General features: G+C 52.6%; 1 protein-coding gene across 3 annotated transcripts; it reads right to left on the bottom strand.

Moving 5' to 3' along the window:
* Positions 1 to 1943: 1943 nt before the first annotated feature.
* On the bottom strand, positions 1944 to 22023 carry POLR2A (RNA polymerase II subunit A). Of its 3 annotated transcripts, none has more exons than XM_030861597.2 (29): positions 21789 to 22023; positions 16093 to 16225; positions 15814 to 15950; positions 15547 to 15720; positions 15073 to 15354; positions 14599 to 14760; positions 14270 to 14490; positions 13536 to 13668; positions 12927 to 13051; positions 12625 to 12835; positions 11892 to 12101; positions 11641 to 11809; positions 11358 to 11452; positions 11013 to 11216; positions 10635 to 10857; positions 10005 to 10188; positions 9457 to 9628; positions 9258 to 9363; positions 8962 to 9167; positions 7099 to 7323; positions 6705 to 6951; positions 6315 to 6415; positions 5284 to 5388; positions 5007 to 5189; positions 4530 to 4733; positions 4156 to 4342; positions 3932 to 4045; positions 3631 to 3780; positions 1944 to 3528 (listed from the first exon to the last, which is right to left on the bottom strand). In XM_030861597.2, exons 1-29 carry the CDS (start codon positions 21879 to 21881, stop codon positions 2372 to 2374), a joined length of 5913 nt encoding a protein of 1970 aa, XP_030717457.2. In that variant the 5' UTR covers positions 21882 to 22023; the 3' UTR covers positions 1944 to 2371. The 3 variants fall into 3 exon arrangements, with proteins under 3 accessions (XP_030717457.2, XP_060146622.1, XP_060146621.1); XM_060290639.1 differs by lacking the exon at positions 21789 to 22023 and adding an exon at positions 21471 to 21691; XM_060290638.1 differs by lacking the exon at positions 21789 to 22023 and adding an exon at positions 21215 to 21337.
* Between the last annotated feature and the right edge of the window lie 1475 nt (positions 22024 to 23498).

Raw genomic sequence — 23498 nt, 5'->3', positions numbered from 1 at the left:
GCACTGCGCTTGCCTCACCCTGGCAGATTTCACTTCCTTAATTGCCATTTGTGACAAGATGGATGGACCTTGAGGGCATTATGCTAAATGAAATAAGTCAAACAGAGAAAAAAGAAACATTATACAGGGACTTCCCTGGGGGTCCAATTGTTGGGACTCCACGCTTCCACTGTGGGGGGCTCAGGTTCAACCCCCTGGTCAGGGAACTAGGATCCCTCATGCTGCATGGTGCAGATAAAAAATAATAATAATACTATATAATGTCATATGTGGAATCTAAAACAAATAGAACACAAACTAAACTCATACAAAAGGAAATCAGATTTGTGGTTATGGGGGTGGGGCATGGGGTGGAGGAATTAGATGAAGGTGGTCAAAAGGTACAAACTTTCAGTTGTTAGATAAATATAAGTACTGGGGATGTCATGTACAACATGACGACTATAGTTAACACTGCTGTACAGTATATTGGGAAGTTGTTGAAAGAGTTAATCCTGGGACTCCCCTGATGGCGCAGTGGTTAAGGCTCAGCACTCCCTATGCAGGGGGCCCCGAGTTCGATCCCTGGTCAGGGAACTAGATCCCTCGTGCGTGCCACAACTAAGAGTTCACATACCACAACTAAGGAGCCCGCCTGCCACAACTAAGACCCAATGCAACCGAATAAATACTAAAAAAAAAAAAAAACTTAAAAAAAGTAAATCCTGAGTTCTCATCACAAGGAAAAAAGCCATTTCTTTCTATCTATCCTTCTATCATTCTATACGGTGAAAGAGCTGTCTGGAATTATGTTCACCAATTGCCAACAGTAATTCAGGGGATTGGGAAGATGTTATACTTTTTTCTACCGTGCTTGGATCTTTTCTAACACCCTTTTATAAAAACAAGTCATCTCTTTCAAAACAATTTAAGATCTGGATTAAATACTGCAAAATGGTATCTACCACTTATAATCTTAGTGATAAATTAATAGATCTTGGCCATGTTTCTTCTGTTTTTTCATATTTATTTTTATTTCTTTTGGCCGTGCTGGGTCTTAGTTGCAGCACGTGGCATGTGGGATCTTTTAGTTGCAGCATGCGGACTTCTTAGTTGTGGCATGCAGGCTTCTTAGTTGCAGCATGCGAACTCTTAGTTGCACAGCATGCTTGTAGGATCTAGTTCCCTGACCAGGGATTGAACCTGGGCCCGCTGCATTGGGAGCACAGAGTCTTACCCACTGGATGACCAGGGAAGTCCCCATGTTACTTTCTAAACTATCCTTTGAAATATTTCAGGGAATTCCCTGGTGGCCTAGTGGTTAGGATTCTGGGCTTTCACTGCCATGGGCCTGGGTTCAATCCTTGGTCAGGGAACCGAGATCCTGCAAGCCACGTGGCCAAAATTTAAAAAAAAAAGGAACTAATGGAACAAAATATGAAATGGCCAACTGAAAATAGCAAATTATCACCAAGTTCTTTAACTTCAGCTTTAAAACATATCCTAGTAACCATAATCTTCTCATTGTTGGTTTGAGGCCAAAACAAAGACTGATTAGAAGTGACCTGAGAAACAGGTAGGAAAAATACCCAAAGAAAACATGCCTCCTGGTGGTGGTGTTAAGGGCAATAATTTTTCTGCTTCTGTACTGTACCTTTCTGTACCTTTCTAAATTACATATTATGATAATCAGTAAAATTGGTTAAAAAAGATGTTATGTCAATATTGCTTTAGTGCAGGACAAGGTCTGTATCTATCTGTTCAACCACAAAGCCGGGACAGAGCAAAGCCTGGCACGAAGTAGGCGTTTGTTCCGTGAATGTACTGTCTGTGCTCGTTTTCCTGCCCCTGCCCCTGCCCCAGTAGCAGGGATCAGCTAAAACATGACAAATGGAACAGCAGCCCAGGCAGGGAGTAGGGGCCTGGGTATTCTTGCCTCCTAATAAAGCACTCAACAACCACACTTCTGGTCAAAATTAGTAAACTTTATTTCAAATTCAAAAAGTAACAAACAAAAGGCAGCTTTCACTTTGTTCTTCCGGAGAATCAGATGTGACGACCCAGAGCAGGAACTACCCCCCAAAAATTAAAATACCCTTTACCTCCCGAATCAAGCCATAGGCAAGGAGGATCCTGGATTTGGGGACAGGCCTCGGGTAGGTAGGGCGAGAAGAACACCACTGCAGGTGAGTGGGTTCTGAGACGGCACAAGTGGAGAACAAGACAAAAGCCCCGGCAGAAATGGGACCAGAACCTCAACAGGGAACTTTGTCACAAGGAGCTACGTACAAGGGAGCTGGACCGGGGCCCGCGCCCCCCAGGGGAGGGGGGACTGCACAACACCCTGAAGCCGCTCTTCCCCTAGCCGGCTGCCACTGCGCACTGCGCGCCCTCAGTTCTCCTCATCACTGTCATCGGGACTGATGGCTGGGCTGGTGAGGCTATAGGTGGGGCTGGTGGGCGAGTAGCCAGGGGAGGTGGGCGAGTAGGTCGAGCCTTTGGGGGAAGTGGGCGAGTAGGTGGGGCTGGTGGGTGAGTACTTGGGGGAGGTGGGCGAGTAGGTGGGGCTGGTGGGTGAGTACTTGGGGGAGGTTGGGGTGTAGACCGGAGAGGTTGGTGAGTAAGTAGGAGACGTCGGCGAGTATTTTGGAGTGGTGGGCGAGTAGGTGGGGCTGGTCGGAGAGTACTTGGGGGAGGTGGGCGAATATTTCGGGCTGGTAGGTGAGTACTTGGGAGAGGTCGGGGTGTACTCCGGTGAGCTGGGGCTGTAGGAAGGACTGGTTGGGGTGTACTTCGGTGAAGTCGGGCTGTAGCTGGGCGAGCTGGGGCTGTAGCTGGGTGAGCTCGGGGTATAGGTGGGAGACTGTGGTGTGTATCGTGGACTCGAAGGGGAGTAGCTTGGTGAGGTCGGGGAGTAGCTGGGTGAGGTCGGAGAGTAGCTTGGAGAGGTTGGGCTGTAGTTGGGGCTCGTTGGTGTGTAGTTGGGACTAGTAGGTGAGTAGCTGGGGGATGTTGGGCTATAGCTGGGTGACGTCGGGGTGTAATTGGGACTGGTTGGAGAATAGTTAGGGCTGGTGGGCGAGTAACTTGGGGAAGTTGGTGAGTAGCTTGGTGACGTCGGCGAATAGCTTGGAGATGTCGGAGAGTAGCTAGGTGAGGTGGGCGAGTAGCTGGGTGAAGTTGGCGAGTAACTGGGAGAGGTGGGCGAATAGCTGGGAGAGGTTGGCGAGTAGCTGGGTGATGTGGGCGAGTAGCTTGGGGAAGTGGGCGAGTAGCTGGGTGAGGTCGGGGAGTAGCTGGGTGAGGTCGGGGAGTAGCTGGGTGAGGTCGGGGAGTAGCTGGGCGAGGTCGGGGAGTAGCTGGGCGAGGTCGGGGAGTAGCTGGGCGACGTGGGGCTGTAGTTGGGGCTGGTTGGAGAATAGGATGGAGACGTAGGGGAGTAGGAGGGTGAAGTGGGGGAGTAAGAGGGACTCTGGGGCGTGTAGCCCCCAGGGGAGCGGGGCTCGTAGGCAGGCGACGTCGGGGAGTAGCTGGGAGACATGGCACCCCCTGTGGGAGGGAAGCAGAAAGGCATTAAGCGATGGAGAGACTCACCCAGAAGGAAGATCAAGGAGGAAATGAACTTGGCCTTGACAGACAAGGACAACTCACCTGGTGAGGGAATATACGGGCTTGAGGGGCCAGGGGAGCCCGGGGAACCCGGCGTGGGAGACCAGGCCGGGGAGTAACCAGGGCTGAAGCCACTGGCATCTGAAGCAGCACTGGGAGAGAAGCCTGCTGCCCCCGGGGTCATCCCGCTCCCTGCGAAATGAGAGAAACGTTAGTTAAAACCAGAGCTGGAGCCCAACACACTCCCAGAGCCCCCAGCATCTCCACATGGGGACCCCTCGTGAGCCCAGCCCACCCGCCCTCTGAACCACGCAGAGGGCTGTCTTCCCGGCTGGCTACTCACCAACACTGGGGGACCAGGCACCGTAGGCTGGGGTTGCGCCCTGGTTCCAGGGTGTCATGGCTGGAGAAATTCCTCCCATGGGACTGGGGGCCGAGCCGAAGAACATGCCGGTGGCTGCAGAGAGGCGCACAGTGACCCACAACGAACAGCCCCGGGACTGGCCGCCGCGCCCACGTGCAGCCTCCCCACCGCCCCACCTCCTGCTCGTAGCCCCTCGTACTCACGTCCGGCAGCCCCCAAGCCGGGGATGTTGGTGGGGATCTCCATGCCATACTTGCACTTCTCTGCATCGAGCAGGAGGTCAAAACAGCCAGTGCCGGCTGGAGCCAGCTGGCCCAGCATGATGTTCTCAGACACCCCCTTCATGGGGTCGCTCTCTCCATGTGCAGCTGCTTCCATAAGCACATCCACCTAAACCTCGGAAGAGGGGGCGTGCCGTCAGACCCCGCCCCCCTATGTCCCACCACTGTTACAGCCACCCACCCAGCCATGGAACCGCACCGAGGCCCATCACAGACAGTGGAGGATGCCCTCTTCCCACAGCAATCCCTCCTCCCTGCTCTCTCTCCTTCCACCCGCTCAGAACTTCTGCCATTACCGTTTCCTCAAAGGAGCACTTCATGAGAGGTCCGGTATCCTGGCGGTTGACTCCGTGTCGGGTGATGGCCATCAAGTGGCCACGACAGGTCATGGTATCACACAGGAGAGCCAAGTGCCGGTAATTGACGTAGGAACCATCGAAGGAGATGACGTGGTACAGCTCCCGCTCCAGGGCCTTCCGCACGGCTTCTATGCCCAGCACCTGGCATGGGGATTGCAGGGGTGTGGGTGGGGGGTCAAGGGTGGGGAAGGGTCAAGACCGAGTAACTGCTCTCCTCCTGCTGCCACCACCACCCAGATCCACAGAGGGACAGTCAGGAGTCAGTGAAGCCCAGACGCAAAAGTGGATTCAGGCATAAAACCACCTGACCAACCCCTCTCTTGAGGGGAGAGCACGGACCCCAACCACTGCCTGAGACCTACAGAGGGGGCCTTGAGCCAGAGGGACCAGGGAAGAAGGCTCTGAGGGGCTCACCGTGAAGATCTCCACGATGTCGTTGGACGTGGTGCGCACAGGGTCCACGTCCTTCTCGCTCAGCACCCGCATGAGGCTCACGCCATCCGTCTCCAGGATCCACTCCTGCAAGGCCTTGAACTCCCCGTCCTCTGTGATGATGATCTTCTTCTTGTTGTCCGTCTGCGGCAAGTGCATGTACACCTGCGGTGGGGGCAGAGCGAGCTCAGGCTGGACGGGTGGGGATGGGGAGGGAGGGAAGAGGGGCTGGATGGGCTGCAGGGACGGAACGGCTGACCTTGCTGATCTGCTCGATGCCCTGCAGGGTCATATCTGTCAGCATGTTGGACTCGATGCAGCGCAGGAAGACGTCGTCATCCATCTTGTCCACCACCTCTTCTTCCTGCAACAAGAGTGAGTCAGCCCTCCTAGGATTCTCAGGTCTGTCCCCGCCCTCACCCCAAACCACAGCCTGACCTGGAGAGCCAGGTGTGGCCCAGACCTGCTCTCTTCAGTTCCAGTGAGGTTACTTTCTATCGTGTTTTTACGATGGTATTTTAAAAAAAACCCTCAGAAAAGGCAACTGCACTCCACCACCTTAACACGATTCCCACTCTTGTGCGTGCTCCAAGCGCTGTAACAAAGCGCACAGCACCTCTGCTCTCGTCCTGGCACTCACCGAGCATTCGCCCGCCCACTAACGCCTTGACGTGTGATGTCTAATGGACGCGTATCCACACATTCTTATTTACTCTCCCCCAGTTCAATAGTAAGTTCTGAGTTTGTATTATTAAGGTATCCACATCTGCTGAACAATTTTTTAGGAGCCGTGCCCAGGAGTGAAATCACTGGTCAAACATGTTCCTGGGTCTTGTTTCACCCGCTGTCACACCACTTTCCCTAGGACACAGCAATTCCTACTGTCCGACCTGCCCTCACACAGGAGCCGCAGGGAGGAGAGAGCCAAGTGACCGGGCTATGGGGACACCACCAAATCAACACCCTCTGTTTTGGGGCTTTTTTTTGGCCGCACCCCGCAGCTTGCTGGATCTTAGTTCCGCGACCAGGGATTGAACCTACACCTTAGGCAGTGAAAGCGCGGAATCCTAACCAGTGGACGGCCAGAGAATTCCCCAACACCGCCTGTTTTATCTATATGGCTGCTGTTCACGTTTCTTACAGATCGTTGCTACCCACCCTCCCCCCATCTCTACTTTAGGTGGTGTGACTGGCACTCAATGCTGCTTTCATTTTAATGTCTTTGGTCAGGAACCAGATATATCGGCTTTTTATGTCTGACGTATAAATTTCTGCTTGGGTCCCGTTTACCTCTTGCATCTTGTTTTCATCACTGTTCATGATGCGGATACGGAGCACCAGCTTCTCTGCATTATCATCGTTAAAGATGCAATTCAAGTCATCACCGAAACCTGGGAAAATGAGAACTGCAGCTGCAGGACTGCTTCTGCTCACGGCTCGTCCGCAGCTCTCCCCATATGGGCTCTCTTTTGGCTTTCCCCTCCTTCCCACAGAGCCTTTCTAGAAAGAGGGAGGGGAAACAACGAGAAGGAAAAAGCAGTGCAGATGGGACGTGGAGAAGGGGTGTCCTGGAGGAGCAGAACCAGTGAGTGGAAGGTGGTGGGTGTGGGCGCCTTGTCTGGGACGAGCACAGGGACAGGACAGGGCGGGCAGGGGCCTAGGCAGGACCCCCAGCCTCACCAGCATTGATCTTCTCGGCAATCTGCTCCATGGTCAGCTTCCGATCAGTCATGTGCTTCCGGTCCAGCTCCACCCGCAAAAGCCAGGGGGAGATTCGGGCCACATCAAAGTCAGGCATCTCATAGTAGACATTCACCCACTCCTGATCCTCTGCCACCACCGTGCTCTGGGGGTTGGGGTCATAGTAGATGGCCGTGTTGGCAGTCACCTTCCTCAGCGTTGTATGTTCCAGGCGGCACAGAATATCCTGGGGAAAAAAAGGGATTCGTGACAGGCATTTGGGTGGCTCCAAAGGCCTCTTCAAAGCCACCTGCAGAGGGACTGCCAAACCCTTTACTTAAGGGAAGGAGTCCCCTCCTCCTCCTGCCAGGAAGCCCGTTACCCTAAGCCGCACCTTGGCTCTCTCAGCATCTCGAGCAGACTGGCCCAGCAGGAAGACAGTAAGTGAGGGGGTCTTTGGCTTCTTGGAAATGTTGATGAGCTCCTTAAGTCGGGGCACACCCAGTGTCACATTCTTGGCGGACACACCAGCATAGTGGAAGGTGTTCAGAGTCATCTGGGTGGCAGGTTCTCCAAGGGACTGTGCAGCCAGAGCTCCCACCATTTCCCCAGGATGGGCCTGGGGAGTAAGAAGAGCTGGCCTCAGAAGAGCAAATCCCTCCCCACTGGTGAGTGAGAGTGAGACATGTCAGGGCTGGGCAGAGGTGTTTAGAAAAGGCAGAGATTTAAACAAATCAGTCTTATTTGATCATCCCCTTCCTCAGACGGCATTTCAATCTACACCCGCCATTCAGCGCCAGATGTGCTGCACACCCAGGAATAGGGACTATGTCATCTAAACCCCACATTTCTAAAAGTGCTGTGTGCTAGAGTCACAGGGCAAATATTCATTTGCTGATAGTCTTCTAAGTGGGAAGCTCCCCAATGCATTTTTTTTAAATAAATTTTTAAAAATTATTTATTTTTGGCTGTGTCGGGTCTTTGTTGCTGCACGTGGGCTTTCTCTAGTTACAGTGAGCGGGGGCAACTCTTTGTTGCGGTGCGCGGGCTTCTCACTGCGGTGGCTTCTCTCGTTGCGGAGCACGGGCTCTAGGTGCGCGGGCTTCAGTAGTTGTGGCGCACGGGCTCAGTTGCTCTGTGCCATGTGGGATCTTCCTGCACCAGAGCTCGCACCCGTGACCCCTGCGTTGGCAGCCGGATTCTTAACAACTGAGCCACCAGCGAAGTCCCCCGCAATGCATTATTTTAATTGAGATATAATCACATACCATAAAATTTAATCTTTTTTTTTTTTTAAAGATTTTTTTTTGACATGGACCATTTTTAAAGTCTTTTTTGAATTTGTTACAATATTGCTTTTGTTTTACATTTTGGTTTCTGGCCACAAGGCATGTAGGATCTTAGCTCCTGACCAGGGATCGAACCCACACCCCCTGCAGTGAAGTGCGAAGTCTTAACCACTGGACCGCCATGGAAGTCCCCAAAATTTAATCTTTTAATTGGAATCATACAGTATGTAGCCTTTTCAGACTGGCTTCTTTACTTAGTAATACTATTTAAAGTTGATCACTGTCTTTTTATGGTTTGACAGCTCATTACTTTTTACCACAGCATAATATTCCCTTATCTTGTTCATCCTTCATCAACGGATGAACATTTCGGTTGTTTCCACTGCTTGGCTATTATGAAAAATACTGCTCCGAACATCTGTGTATGGGTTTTTGTGTGGACGTGTGCTTCCAATTCTCTTGGGCATATTCCTAGGAGTGAAATTGCTGGGTCATTTGGTAACTCTATGTTTAAACTTTTGAGAAACGGCCAGACTGTTCTCCAAAGCAGTTGCAACATTCCCAGCAGCAGTGTATGAGAGCTCCAATTTCTCTACGTCCTCGCCAACACTTGTTTTTTTTCTAGTCACCCTAGGGAGCATGAAGTGGTATCTCATCGTGGTTTTGAACTACATTCCCCTGACGGCTACTGATACTGAGCATCTTTTCATGTGTTTGCCTCTTCAAGGTTCACTTTTTGTCTCTGCAACATGGGACTAACAGCCCCTCCCCCCTACTAGGGTCTTCTTAGGACTGCTAAGGAATAAAGGTATAAAGCCTCCAAGACAGGACTTGGTTCACAGCAGTGTCTCAATGAATGAGATCTATTATTATGCAGTTATGGGCAGAGGTGGGCTGTTCTCAGAGCCCAGAGAAATCAATAGATCAGAGCAGAGGACCAAGGCTGGGGTGAGGAGTACAACACTCACAATGGCTTGGTTGAACTTGGACTCGATCTCTCCGAGCAGCCAGTCGAAGGCCTCTCCGCTGAGCCGAAACTCCTCGGCCATGCGGCGGGAGCACAGCGTGGACCGCAGGTGGATGTTGAAGAGCAGGGTGGCGTTCTCCTGGGCCTGCCGGCTCAGTGGGTCGTCCCCATTCACAATCACCAGCTTCTTGCTCAGCTCCTTGACACCTAAGGGCCAAACGAGGGATGAAGAGGTTGTAGACCAGGACGCTGCTAGCAGAGCCTGCCTGGCCTGGTGGTCCTGAAGCAGGTACTCACCCTCTACCACCTTGATGGGGTGCAGGTCAGAGGGAAGGCGAGGGTTGATGTGGAAGATCTTCTGAGCGTTCCAGATCATGCGCAGCAGGTTACAGGGGAGGACAACCTGAGGCAGGAGGGACGGAGGCAGGACCCCAAGTCAGGGCCAGCCATGCAGGGCCAGCACTTCTCCAGCCCAGCCCTTCCCACCCACACACACCTTGCTGTCACCAGTTGGGAAGATGACCCTGAGCACCTCCCTGTCCTCACGCATCCGCTCAAATTCTCGCTCCAGCTCGTTCTGAATGTGTGCATTGCTCAGCACGTCCTTCACCACATCCTCCTGCAGGGTGCGCCGCAGGGCCCTCTCATTGGTATAATCAAAGCGGAACCTGCAGGTGACAGGGGTGGAGTCAAGGGGCAGGAGGGTCCTGATCAAGGAACAGTGTGAGGCTCCTGAGGTCTGCAGCCCACAGGAACAGGGCTGTGAATAATCCTGGGTGGGGAAACAAAAGATCTAGACCCAAGGATGTGCAATGGCACCTGAGCTTACGCTCACCCCTCTGTACAAAGTGGGGGCGGGTCTCAAATCTGGTCTCCATCCGTCCTCTCCCATCTTGCAGCTGCTGCCAGATGGGTGGGGAAGGGGCGGTATAAGGTCCACTGCAGGACACGGTCCAGATGATCTCACTGTGCGGGGGGAGGAGAACCCCTACCACTCTGGCCCTGAGCCCAGGGGCAAGAACCACCCGCCTGCCGCCTTCTCACTTCTTCTCGAAAGCCTTGTTGGAAGGCTTGAGGGTAGCCAGGTTCTGGAACTCAACGCTCTCGCCCGCCAGGCCGTCTTCACCATAGCGCAGCTGTACCACCTGATTGATGGAGTTTCGCACGGTGGCGTCATACTTCACCATCACCGACTCCATGGATTTGATCAGCCGCCGCTGGATGTATCCTGAGGGGCAGGGAATCAACTGAGGGACCCAGAGCAAGAAGAGGAGCCTCCCTGTCTCAGGACAAGACCTGCTGGCCACTCTGGTCCTCAGGAGAGCCAGCTAGTAGCCTCTCATCCCCAAGGCCTCTCAATGAAAGCCATGCCCACCACCAGACGGACCCAGGGTCCAGTAGAGACCCCTAGGAAACACCGTCCATGTGACAGGTCAGGAGCAGAGACCCTGAGGCTCTAGCCCTGCATCATGGAATGCTGCATGGCAACCAGAACAAGAGTATTTGCCTAACTCTTGATCTTTAGTCTCTATTCTTTCCACAAAGGTCAAAATTACTTCTCTGGGGATAGAAGACTTTAGCCTGAGAACCCCGCTCAAACTCCCCAGGGGCTTCTCTGCCTGCGGTCCTCTCTGGGACCAGCCCGTGGAAGGGCCCTGGATCCAAAGTCCTCACCAGTCTCAGCAGTCTTGACAGCTGTGTCGATGAGCCCCTCACGACCCCCCATGGCATGGAAGAAGAACTCGGTGGGCGTGAGGCCGGCCAGGTAGGAGTTCTCCACGAAGCCACGGCTCTCAGGCCCATAGTCATCTTTGATGAAGTGAGGCAGAGTCCGGTGCTTGAACCCAAACGGGATCCGCTTGCCCTCCACGTTCTGCTGCCCGACGACAGCAATGACCTGGGGAACAGAAAAGGTGTGGTGCATCCAACTCCCTCTGCCTTGAGAATAAGTGTTCCCCATACTTTTCCCCCAACCCCCCCAGCAGCACACCCCTTCCCTCCTCCTCCCCACCTTCAGTGTGGCCCCAGTTCTGGAAAGACAAGGCTCCCCACCTGGGAGATGTTGATCTTGGAACCTTTAGCCCCGGACACCACCATTGACTTAAAGTTGTTGTATTCAGACAGGGATTTCTGGGCAGAGGAGCCAGTCTTGTCTCGGGCATCGTTGAGAATGCGGTTCACCTGGTTCTCAAAGGTCTGCCGCAAAGTGTTCCCCGGGGTGGGCTCCAGCTCGTTGTTATGCGCCTTCTCAATGACCTGGGTGCACAGGAGCAGGCTGCGTTCTCAGGGAGACGTCAGTGTCTTCTGGTCCCCGTCTCTCCAATCCCAATGTCCCCTTCACTCAGTTCAAAGCCACTGAGAGCCTCTTATTCAGTCTTTGCCCAGCCTTCCCTTTACCTCTATTACATCCTGCTTGGCCTTCTTAATAGTGTTCTGAATGTCTTGGTAAGTCTTAGAATCAGCAATGGAGTCCCCAATGCCAATGGTATGACCTAGAAATAAAGAGAAGCATCAGCAACACCTTTGGACTCCCAAGAAACATGGGATGGAATCACAGCCAAGAGAGTAGATGGAGGGACACCAAATCCAAGGAGGGGAAGAGAAAGGGATGGAAGAAGAGCAGTAAGAAGTGAGATGGACACAGGATTTACAGAGGATGTGGTAGAGCCCCTAGGCTTACCCTCAATGAGGAGCCAGTTGTTAATGACAGTCTGAATGTTGGAGTAGAAGAGGCGGGTGATGTCATGACCCATCTCTAGGTAAGAGATGTGGACCAGGGAGCCAGCTGATGTGCCCAAAGACTTCTTACACAGGATGCCCATGATCAGCTCCCCATTCTCCACCACCACCTGCAGAGAGCACCATTCACAGCCCCTGCTGTGGCTTCCATGTCCAAAGCCCTTCCCCACACAACCAGAAGCCAGGTCCTACCTTGGTGTCCCCAGGAGAGATGTGCTTGTAAGGACCACTATCCTCATCATCGGGATGGGTGCTGTGGGTGCGGATACAGTTGATGTGGCCGGGTATGATGAGGGAGAAGATCTGCTTCCCTGTCCACAGGGGCCGGGGCTTCAGGATGGCTGGCTGTGGGACCTTGCCGTCCCACGTGGACAGGAACATCAGGAGGTTCATCACCTCCCCCTGGAGAAAAAGAGCAAGAAAGACAAGAAGTCAGAACTGGAGGTCTCACCTCTTGGGAATGTCAGGGGAGGCCTCATTGCCCCAAGGGGAAAGCCAGACTTTGAAGGCAAAGGGATGGCAAGAAAAGTGTTTTCCAAACTTTTACTAAAAACTTAACTGTGATAGTGAGACTTTGGGATTGCTTTTTCTTTTAACAGTAAGTACAAATTACTTTTAATAATTAGGAAACAAAGAGAAAGTAAAAAAGAAATAAACAGAACTTTAACAAAGTCTTATTTCTCTCTTCGCCTTTACTTTCCAGGTGATACATAAAATTACATGACATTTTGAGGAATTAAATGGGGAGCTAAAGCCATACACCGTTTTTGGCCTCGATCTTTGCTCACTCCCTTTCCTTCTGCTGTCTCACATACAGGTCAGTGCAGAGCAAGTCAGGGCATAAGTCACTGCTCCTCCCCCCATCCTTGCTGTGCTGGGCCCCTGCCCACCCAGGCCAGGTTTCCCCCAGCCAGGGACCACACACCCGCTCCAGGAAAACATCCCTCTTGGTGAATTTGCGCACTGCGGTCAGCGTGTCCTGCACAATGCCCATAACCGGGCGATTGCTCTGGGGGGTGACAATCATGCGTGGCACCATGGCGAGCTCCTGGATCTCAGCCCGTGTCTCCAGGGACTGTGGCAGGTGCAAGTTCATCTCATCCCCATCAAAATCGGCATTGTATGGAGTTGTCACACTGTAGTCAAAGAGGAAAGTGAGTTGGAAAGATGCCGCAGTGAGACCCAGGGAGCAGCCCAGCCCAGCCCAGCCCCAGCCGACGGACTGACCTAAGATTCAAGCGAAAAGTAGACCAGGGCAGGATGCGAACCCGATGTCCCATCATGGACATTTTGTGCAAAGTTGGCTGCCGGTTGAAGATAACAATGTCCCCATCGCACATGTGCCGTTCCACCTAAGGAGGTGAGGTGTGGGAAAAACCTCAGTGAAGGAGGTATGCTAAGAATGAAGTGATAGGAGACCTAAGATGCTTTGAAACAGACGACACTGTGGTGTTATTTCACTTGAAACGCTTATCAACCACCAGCTTTGGGCCAGGCCCTGGGCTAGATTCCAGGCTATCAGAGAAAACGAAGACGTAGTCCCCAAACCTCAGGGAACTCAGCTGGGAAAGACCGCGAGAGACTCTGAACGTGAAGCCTTCTGCTCTGTTCCCCCCGGATCTCTTTCTGCCCTGTGTCCCTCTTGCTGCCCGTGGGTTTACGTGACCCCCACCTTGAATGCCAGGGGCTGGCAGCTACAGGCTTGCCTAGGACAGCAGGAGTCTCTTAAGCTTGGATTCTAATGAACAGGACAGCCTCAGACGGCCCACTCCAGCTGGCCCCCAGTCCAAAAAGCTTCCTGCTCAGGTAAGAGAGGCCCTGGCCTATTACACATGCCTTATAGCCAGTCTGCAGGTGAAGGTCACTGGGTTTGGGGTGGAAACGCAGGTCAATGCGATCACCGTTGTCCCGGATGATGTACTTGGCCCCTGGGTACTGGCTGTTCCCCCTGCGCACTAGTTCCTGAAGTCTAGGAAGGAAAGGGATGCAATGAACAAAATGCTTCCCAAAAATCCCTTGTTGCCACCCTCACCCCAAAGCCCCAAGTGACAACCCAAACTTCTAAACTTCGACACTTGGGACTTCCCTGGTGGTACAGTGGTTAAGAATCCGCCTGCCAATGCAGGGGACATGGGTTTGATCCCTGGTCTGGGAAGATCCCACATGCCGTGAAGCAACTAGGCCCGTGCGCCACAACTACTGAGCCCGTGTGCCCTAGAGCCCGTGTGCCACAACTACTGAAGCCCACGTGCTCTAGGGCCCGCGTACCGCAACTACTGAGCCTGCATGCTGCAACTAGAGAAAGCCCGCACACCCAGAGCCCGTGCTCCCGCAACAAGAGGAGCCACTGCAATGAGAAGCCCGCGCGCCGCAATGAAGAGAAGCCCCCGCTCGTCGCAACTAGAGAAAGCCTGCATGCAGCAACGAAGACCCAACACAGCCAAAAATAAAGTTAAAAAAACATAATGATGATAATAATAATAAAGTTCAACACTCTCTCCTTCTTGCTCCGAGCCCATTCCCCCCACCCTCCCCGACCCCTCCAGGCAGGGCTTCTGAACTGAGCACACCTGTCAATGTTGAAGGGGGTGACGATCTCCGCAAAGGTCATATTGGCGGCAATGGAGCGAGGCACGCCAACCTGGTCAATGGAGAGGTTGGGGTCGGGGGTGATGACAGTGCGGGCCGAGAAGTCCACCCGCTTGCCCATCAGGTTCCCGCGCACACGGCCTTCCTTGCCCTTCAACCGCTGCTTCAGGGACTTGAGGGGACGCCCAGACTTCTGCATGGCCTGTGAGGAAACGCAGGGTGGGGGGCACCCCCGCAGTCAGCACCGGCCCCCAGCCGGGCACCCTCCCCTTTCCTCCAGGCGTAGGGCACAGGGAGCCTGTCCACTCACACGAGGCAAGCCAGGCAGCTCGTTGTCCACCATGGTGGCCACGTGGAACTGGAGGAGCTTCACGTCCTCAGCGATGACATGCGCGGCCGCGCCGTTCTGCTCGTTGCGCCGAAGCTGATTGTTGATCTTCACGATGTCGGCCAGTTTGTGTGTCAGGTCATCCTGAGGCAGGAAGTCAGAAGCATCACAATCCAGCCAACCCTGAGCGCTCAGTCTGCATGTGCCAGCACGCGGTGCCTCTCACCCTCCCTTCACACCACCCTGGGAAGCAGCTCTGGGCTCTCGGTTCACAGATCCACAAGCACCTTTGTGAGCTCTAACCTCCTTAAGGGGCTCACATAGCCAGCAAGCGGCAGGGTACCTTCAGGCCCAGGTGACCTGTCCGTCACCCTCGCATGCCTTCGTCCCCGCCACCGGCCTCCCTCCGTGCGGACACCTGGCCTAGCTGAGCGGCAGGGCCCTGCAGGCGCTGACCTGGTTGCGGGCAGAGCCCTGCATCACAACAGCAGGCCGCACGGAGAGCGGGGGCACGGGCAGCACAGTGACAATCATCCACTCGGGCCGGGCGTAGCGAGGCTCCATGCCCAGGACGAAGCACTCCTCATCTGAGATGCGTTTGAAGATCTCGTGCACCCGCTCAGGACTCAGCAGGATCTTCTTCTCCTGAGAGTCCTCGTTGACGTGCTTCCACTCTGCGTACAGCTCCAGGCCGGAGCGCCGGATCCGGGGCTGGTACCGCCCACAGCCGCCGTGGCCCTTCCAAGGAGACAGAGGGGCCATCAGAGCGCAGAGGCCGGGCCTTCTCCCCCAACACCTGGCCGGGCCGCCCCTCCCGCTCTTCTGTGACCTTCGGGCTCCTGCTGCTTCCACTGCCTCCCCATCTTCTTCCCTCCGGGCCTCTGGGACCAGCCCTCATCCCCTCCCAAGAGTCTGGGCAGCCCCGGCTACCTTTTCTTTGGTCAAATCCTCATCGCCCTCAGGCTGCTCCACACCGAACTTGTTGTCCATCTCCTCCCCGCCCTCGCAGATGTTTTTGCCCTTGCAGAGGTCATAGACGTGTGTGAGCCGCTTCTTGGGCTGCCCCTTGGACTTAGCCAAAATGTCCTTGATCTTTGGGTTGTTCTGTGGACAGAGCAGAGAGGGGTCAGTTGGGGCTGCTCCCCTGCCCACCCCCCAGCAACCCCTTCCCCAAGCCAGAGCCCATCTCCCACTCACAGAGTCCACAAGCAATTTGGAGCAGAAGAAGCAGACGCAGCGCAAAACTTTCATTGTCTTGACCAGGAAGCCGACATGGAACACAGGTTTGGCCAGCTCAATGTGGCCAAAGTGGCCAGGACACTCTGTCATGTTTCCTGTGGGAACACACATACAACACTTTCCTCCCAGCACTCACCTCAGAGACCAGGTTTGCAGGTGTCCACTCCCAGTCCTGGCTTTCTGTAAGGACAAGCCTCTCCCTCCCTCTAGGGTCCTGTGCCGGCCCCCAGCGCTCACCTGCACAGGTTTGGCAGCGGCCAGTCCTCTCAATCACCCCCTGCCTCGGATCCATCAGCCCCCCAAGCTTGGGGCGGCCTCCCTCGGTGGTCTCTGGGTATTTGATGCCGCCCTCTGTCACAGACATTCGTTTCTGCAGCAAAGAAAGGCCAATAACAACTAAATAGAATTCCTAGTTTCCAGACTTCGTGGCTGAGGAGCTCTGTACTAAGGCCTTTAAAAACCCCAAACTACTTACAGAAGAACTAAGCAGGTTTAGCCTGAAGCGAGGGAAATGGGGGTCAGCGTGTGTGATATCTGACTGTGGAAATGCCAAAGTCAAGTATCGCAAGTCAAAAGCTCGTTCCAGTCACTGTCTGAGCGGGAGGGGGTGTTCAGACTAGTGTGTGGTCAACTCTGGGCTCCGTACACGTCACCTACCTCTAGGACTTGAACCCTGGATATCCTACTGGGTTGAATTCTAGGTCACTGTCATCTACAGAATTTAACAGCAAAAGAAATAAAAGTTGTTTCAAGAGGGAAAAATTCAATGCCTTGTTTCTTTCCCAAAGCTGAAATCAAGGCCAGAACCTCCCTGTAAGGCACCCTCATCATGATAGCCCAAGTGCTCTGCCCAAGACATGCTCCTAAAGTTAGGCACTCTTTGCCCCCATCCTTGTCACCTCCTCCTTCTCAAGGGCCTGGGTCAACCTGAACCCTTCCATGTTCAGATATTTTAGGACAGAACAGGAGAGGGGGGCGCTAGAGCAGAGGTTGTTGAAAATTATCTGGAGCAGAAGTGAACCCTGGAGCCTCAAGAGATGGAGGCAGAGCCAAGGGCCGGAATCCTGGGCAAGGTGGAGCCAGGACTCAGTGGGACCAATTCAGTGGAGGAAAGGGAGGGAAGGACGGGCTCAGAAGTAGGTACAACTTGGAGAAGAGATTTCTGCTCTGAGCTAAAGGCTGTTCAAGGAAACCTTTGGCATCTTTTCAAACACTGAAAACCAAGAACTTTAAAATTAGTTAAGCTTTGGTTCGCTAAACTTCCAGAGAGAAGACCTTAGAAGAATTTAATAAAAGCTTCTATCTGAGTGTCAACTTCATGCCAGGTACCAAACGTACCTGTTCCTCTTACCCTAACCACTAACCGTCTAGGGGTGAATTCCTGTCTCTTAGACATGAGAAACCTGAGGCTGTGTAAAGTGACTGCCCAAGGCCTCAATCTCAAGGAGCCTGCAGACGTCAAACCCACCCCGCTGCGATCCCAAACACATGCTCATCCCATTCTACTATACTGCAGCAGAAACAATTACTTCAACTCCAGGATTTGAAGCAGCACTATTTACAATAGCCAGGACGTGGAAGCAACCTAAATGCCCATTGACAGATGAATGGATAAAGGAGATGTGGTACATATATACAACAGAATACCACTCAGCCACAAAATAGAGTGAAATAATGCCATTTGCAGCAACATGGATGAACCTAGGGATTATGATACTAAGTGAAGTCAAAGACAAGTATCATATGACATCACTTACATGTGGAATCTAAAACATGATACAAATGAACTTATTTACAAAACAGAAACAGACTCACAGACAGAGAAAACAAACTTACGGCTCCAAAGGGGAAGGGGTGCCTTGGTCTGCTCCTTAAACACTGCCACTCCCCCAAGGTTTTAGCGCATCCACACTTCTCATCACACCCAAATGCTATGCCATGATTCTCACTATTTACTCACAACAAATCTCTACCCTCCAGGCCTCACCTTTCTTCTGGACTTCGGATTAACATACTAAACCACCTACTGAACCCCCTGTAGATATCCCCCTGATAAATCAAATCCAACATGTCTAAAAGCAAACTCCCTTCTCCACAAAAATCTCTCCTTTTCCTTTAGTCCCCATCTAAGGTAGTGGAACTCAAGTCAGAAACCAACACTTACCCTTCCTTACCCACAGTCATAAAGCAGTGGAACAAGCATGGCCTGGAGTCAGAGACCTCTAATTTGCAATTCTAGTTCTAACACTTATCATCTATATAACCATTAAGGATTTAATTAACCTGCTGAAACCCAAGATGGAATAGGTGTTCAATATATGACAGCTGTTATTATCCAATCATTCACCAAATACAGGTTATTTTTTGCAGTACGCGGGCCTGTCGTGGCCTCTCCCGTTGCAGAGCACAGGCTCCGGACGCGCAGGCTCAGCGGCCATGGCTCACGGGCCCAGCCGCTCCGCGGCATGTGGGATCCTCCTGGACCGGGGCACGAGCCCGCGTCCCCTGCATCGGCAGGCGGACTCCCAACCACTGCACCACCAGGGAAGCCCATGTACAGGTTATTTTACCTCCTGAACAAACAGTTCTTAAATCTTGCCCCTTTTCTCCATCCCTACGCCCACTGCCCTAGCTCAGGCCTGTCCTTTGTAGTATGTATCCAAGCGTTCCGTGGGTCACCAGCCCTTCTCTCCTACCCAGCCATACTATGATCAGGGTGCTCTTTCTAATTTGGAAATCTAATCTTCATACCCTCTTGTTCTCAGAATGATATCCAAATTCAGCAGGATGGCTTACAAAGAGTTTTATGACGTTTCCACCTTCCTTTCTTCCTCCACATCAGTAGCTGACTCCCCAGCAGCCCCCCTATTACCCAGCATATGTGCTCCACTACTTGGGGTCTTTGTATCTCTGCTTGGGATGCCCTCCCCACAAGACAAACTGCTATCTGAAGACTCAGCTCAGGCACTGCTTCTTCCAAGAAGCCTTTCCACAGCCTCACGAGCCAGACTGGTGAGCCCCACTCTGTGCTTCCATAATCCCTCCATCACTGCAAATCTCATAATGCAATGAAATGACCCACTGGGGTTTGTCTTCCCCATAGATTATAAGCATCTCTCAGGCAGGTAGCATTCCCCTATCACCCTGGACCCGATGGCTCTCAATAATTGTTTGTTAAACTGAACTAAACTGCCTTAGGACCCTCCACTGCAGGGAAGTGCCCTCGAAGACCTCGATAAAAAGAAAAAAAAAGAACTTGAAAAGAGATAGAAGGTTGTTCCCTTACAGTCGAACCAATAATCGTCTCATAATGGATCTAATTAGTCACTGCTGGGTAGAAACCAAAATGGTCTACAGGTGCAAGGCTAAGAGGTTACGAACTTCCACCACGCTCATCAAGATGACCTGATGAAATCTCAGGGAGACAGGCCTGTGGTGACTAAATTCACAAAGCTGGAACCCCATCAGCTGCATCGTGTCTGATGAGAAGCACAAAGAGGGGGTTTGCTCACCTTGAATGAAACACACAAGAGCAGGCGCAGACCTGAATCTGGCAGCCAGAAGAGTCACTAGAGAGGCCTAAGGAGAACAACACTCAAAGCATTTCACTCCCCTCTGCTCCAAGTCCATGCTCACCAAGCCAGCCACCTTCTAAGGACTCCCTCTGCTTCTGGGCACTGAAACTGGACCAGGGGCTGTCCTGGAATGTTCTGGACTAACCCTCTACCATAAGTTATACTTTGAATTATACACAAACTACTTTAGCCCCCAATCCTTCATCCAAACACTGGTTCTCACTGCCCACGTGATAACAGGTTAGACACCCAAGGTCCCCCGTCCTCAACATTTATGCTCCAGCCACAAGAGATTCCTCAAAATTCCTTTTCTTCCCCTGCCCGCCTTTCCAGCAAACTTCTATTCATTTTTAAGACCCAGTTCAAATGTCACCTCTTTATAAAGTATTCTCTAACTCTTCTTGGCCTTATCCACACCCCAGCACCACTCTTATCTCTTGCTTTACACTGATTTTTGCCCAGTATTTAGCAACTGCTAAAAACCCAGCTTCACAAAGATATGACGTCATCAAAAGGGCTCTGGCGCCACCTAATGCTGAAAGGGAACTGCCCAACCTAGTAGTTCCCAGGGCATCAGGCAAACGCAGCTGTGCTTCCGTGCTTCTCTTAAAAATTTAAAATCTCTCACTGGGCCCCTGTGAGTTTGCTGCGGTGCCTCAGCAGTTTGGGCACAGGGGATCAGGGGGTTTAACCTACTGGGAAGGTCTTGTTCTATTGTAATAAACCCTGAGTTATTCAATAGAATCCTTACTAATAAATAATTAGGTGATTTATAATTTCACACAATGTTGAAATAAAAATCCTTCCACATGTATCTTTATGTACCTGTACAATTATTTCCTTCACTCATTTAATTCAAGTAACTTTTAGTACATGCCTATTATGTGCCAGGCACTATTTGAGATGCTGGAGAAAGAAGTGAATACAAAGTCACTCGTGAAATTTACATTCTACTGAGGAAACAAGCAAGAGAAAAACTAATCCTTTCAGGTACTGACCAGCTATGAAGTAAAATCAAGACTTGGGTTAGAGAAGGTTAAGGGTTTCTGCCCCTGGTATCAGCCCCCAAAAGCCTTCTGCATTTTTCAAGTGTTTTACAGTTTTGTTTTTTAGATTTCAACCTCAACCCCATCTGGAATTTATTCGGTGTGGTCTGAGTTCGGGAGGTTCTAACTCCTGACACAACTTTCCTACAGCTGAGCCTCCTCCTCTAGCAAACTTGTCTCCATCCACAAACAGAGCCATTCAATTCCATTCTCTCCAGCCCACTGGCTTCCTCCAGTTTGCTCCACAAAGGCGTCCAAAGGGCCAACAGCTCTCCCTCCTCCCTCATCTTTCCTGCTTCCATTCTCAGTTCTCCTCCCCAGTCAGTTGTTCACAGGACCATCAAAGCAGTAATTTTTTTAAAATGTAAACTTGATATCACTCTCCTGCTTATAATTCTCCAATGACTTCCTACTGAAAATAGAATGAAATCCAGATTCCTTACCATGATTTATAATGTCCCACCTGGACTGCCCCACCTCATGCTTCTCCAAGAATGGTTTAATACTCTCTTTCTCACCCACTACACCCCAGCCACCCTGGCCACCTTTCAGCCCCCGAGGCACACCAAGTTATTCCCTCGTTCAGGCACTTTGCACTTGCTCTTTCCTCTGCCTGAAAAGCTACTGACCTAGAATCTATGGTCTAGGAGACTGGCTGCTTCTCATCATTCGAGTAATGTCACCTCCTCAAACAGGCCTTCCCATACCCTGACACCACCCCATCTAAAGCAGCCTCACCTCGGTCACTCTCCATCGCATTACACCATTTCACTTTCTGCAAGGCACTTGCCCTTAACTGAATTATCTTGTTCATTCATTTATTCGTGTTTATTGTCTGTCTCCCCTGACCCTTCCCAAAGAAAGTGCTCTAGAAGGCAGGGTCTTTGTCTTTTTCAGCTCTGCATCCCCGCCGTCTGTCACGTCTATCACGTAGCAGGTGCTCAGTTAATAACTGTAGAGGGGAAGGAAAAAAATCTGGGGCTCGGCTTCTCACCCAAAAGATTGGTGTGGTATCTCTTAACGTCGGTATCTGCGGTGTGGAGCCAATCAACCTTCTCGCCCTCCTTCTCACCCTCCAGCCCCTCCTGCGGCCCGGCCCCCAGCTCGGACACAGAGCTAAGCTTGCTGACCCCCTAGGAAAATTTAATTCTCGTTGGCCGCGAGGCTGGACTCTGCACTGCCTTGGCGCCGCTGACCCATCCTCCCCGCCTGTCCTCCTTTGGGCAGGGAAAAGCGCCAAGTTTCCGCGGCGGCCGTCAAGCCCCGCCCGCCACGCGGGCGGGAGGAGGAGTGAGAGGGCAGAGCCGCTTACCAGTTCATCCGGACTGAGGACTCCGAACTGCACTCTCTTGATGGTGCGCAGCGGGCATGCGCTGTCCCCGGAGGGGGGGCCACCCCCATGCATCGCGGAGGCAGGCGCGCTGCGCAGGCGCAAACCTCACTACAAAAAGCCTGCGCCGCCTGCACCTAGGCGCTCAGACCCTGTCGGGGCGGCCGCCGGGAAGGACCTCCCCGAGTTGGGAGGAAAAAGCCGGAGGAGGAAAAGGTGGGGGAGGAAAGGAGGCGGGGAAACGAAAAGGGGCGAAAGGAGCTCTCCTCCGCCTTTCCGGAGATTTTTCGTCTCCCAAAAAGAAAATAAAAAGAGGAAGGGAAAGGAAAAGGTTCTGGGGGAGGAAGAAGAAAAAGGGTAACGAATAAATAAGTAACCGGGCTCCTGAACGGCAGAGGTTACGGCAGTTTGTCTCTCCCCCTTCCGGGAGCCGCCTTCTTCTCCAACCGTCCCGGCCGCGCTCTCGGCGCTTCTGAGGAGCGAGCTGGCCGGATGACGCCCTTTATAGATTCGCCCTGGCATTCCCCCGCCCCTTCCTTTCCCGCCCTCCCTTGCGCTACGGGGTCGACTGCGCCGGCGTGCACGGGGCGCGCGCTCGTGTCGTTGTTCCTCCATCCCCGGCTCCCTGGCTGGGTCACCTTTTGAAATGACGAAGGGGAAGGGAATTTTTTTATCCCGCCGCTTCCCCTCGCTACTACCTCCCGCCCTGAAGTTTAAGGTTTGAAGATTCGAGGGTAAATATAGGCCGCTTTTATTCTAGTTTGGCGTGTGGTTTCATCTTCCGCCAAAGTTTCTGATTAATATCACCCCCCCACGCTGGAAAATGGTCTGTTCTGAGATTCGGTAATGAAGGAGGCGGGGCCGGTCGGATCCTCCCAAGTGGGTTCCCGAAGAGGGGGAGTACTGGGGCCGTCCTTGGTCATGAATATGCAGTAATGTCACTGAATATGCAAGAAAGATCAACATGGCGAGGCCAATTGCTTGTCCGGAAGTAGCTGATATCTGTCGAGCGGCCTCCTGGGACGGGTGGGCATCTCCTAGCCTCTAATGGGGCGCTGTACGGAGCTCTCGTTCTGGATCCTCGACCTGAGCCGCTCGAAGAGGTCTCAGCTCAGAGGCCTTCTCCGGAAGGACGCTGGCCACTGTCCGGGAGAGATCACGGGACCGCGACAATCCAGGAAAAGCAGATTAGCCATTGGGTGGGACACAAAAATCCTGGGGGACTCAGGGTCAATGCATCTGAACATTAGGAAATCCTACCCCTTCTAGAATATTTCAAAAATGGGGCGGGGGGTGGTGGTGCGGGGATCCCAAGGGATTCTCCAATAAGAGCAGGGGGTAGGACTTCCACTGTCCTTCCAAAGCAGAGATGACACCAACTGCACAGCCACATTCGGAGTGATCCTTGTTTGATGTCAATATCACGTCACCACCCCAAGGTGGGGAGGCATAACCACGAGGAAGGGAAACCATCGCTCAGAGAAAAAAAAAACACACTCCCTTCCCCCACCGCAGCTGCTTGCTCTGTTTGCCTGAAAGCCCCAGACACTCCAGCCCCAAGGCTTTTCTCTCTGCTGCTGAGGGAAAAATCCTCCCAGTGGCTCATGGCCTGCCTGCCTCAGCCACTTTGATCTGCTCCTCAGACCTCCCTTCAAGCCCCAGCCTAGACTCCTGCTCTCCAGGCTTGTTTCA

Source organism: Globicephala melas, chromosome 20 (genome assembly GCF_963455315.2).
Source record: "Globicephala melas chromosome 20, mGloMel1.2, whole genome shotgun sequence".
Classification (NCBI taxonomy): domain Eukaryota; kingdom Metazoa; phylum Chordata; class Mammalia; order Artiodactyla; family Delphinidae; genus Globicephala; species Globicephala melas.
Note: the sequence above shows the minus strand (reverse complement) of the source record. Positions and strands in the feature narration are given on the sequence as shown.

Excerpts from the sequence above, each read along its gene's own strand:
- POLR2A (XM_030861597.2), bottom strand. The coding sequence starts at position 21,881 with ATGCATGGGGGTGGCCCCCCCTCCGGGGACAGCGCATGCCCGCTGCGC. Across the intron at positions 13,052-13,535 it reads ACCTGCAGACTGGCTATAAG|GTGGAACGGCACATGTGCGA; the intron begins GCATGTGTAATA and ends TCACCTCCTTAG. Across the intron at positions 9,168-9,257 it reads CCCCATCAAGGTGGTAGAGG|GTGTCAAGGAGCTGAGCAAG; the intron begins GTGAGTACCTGC and ends TTTGGCCCTTAG.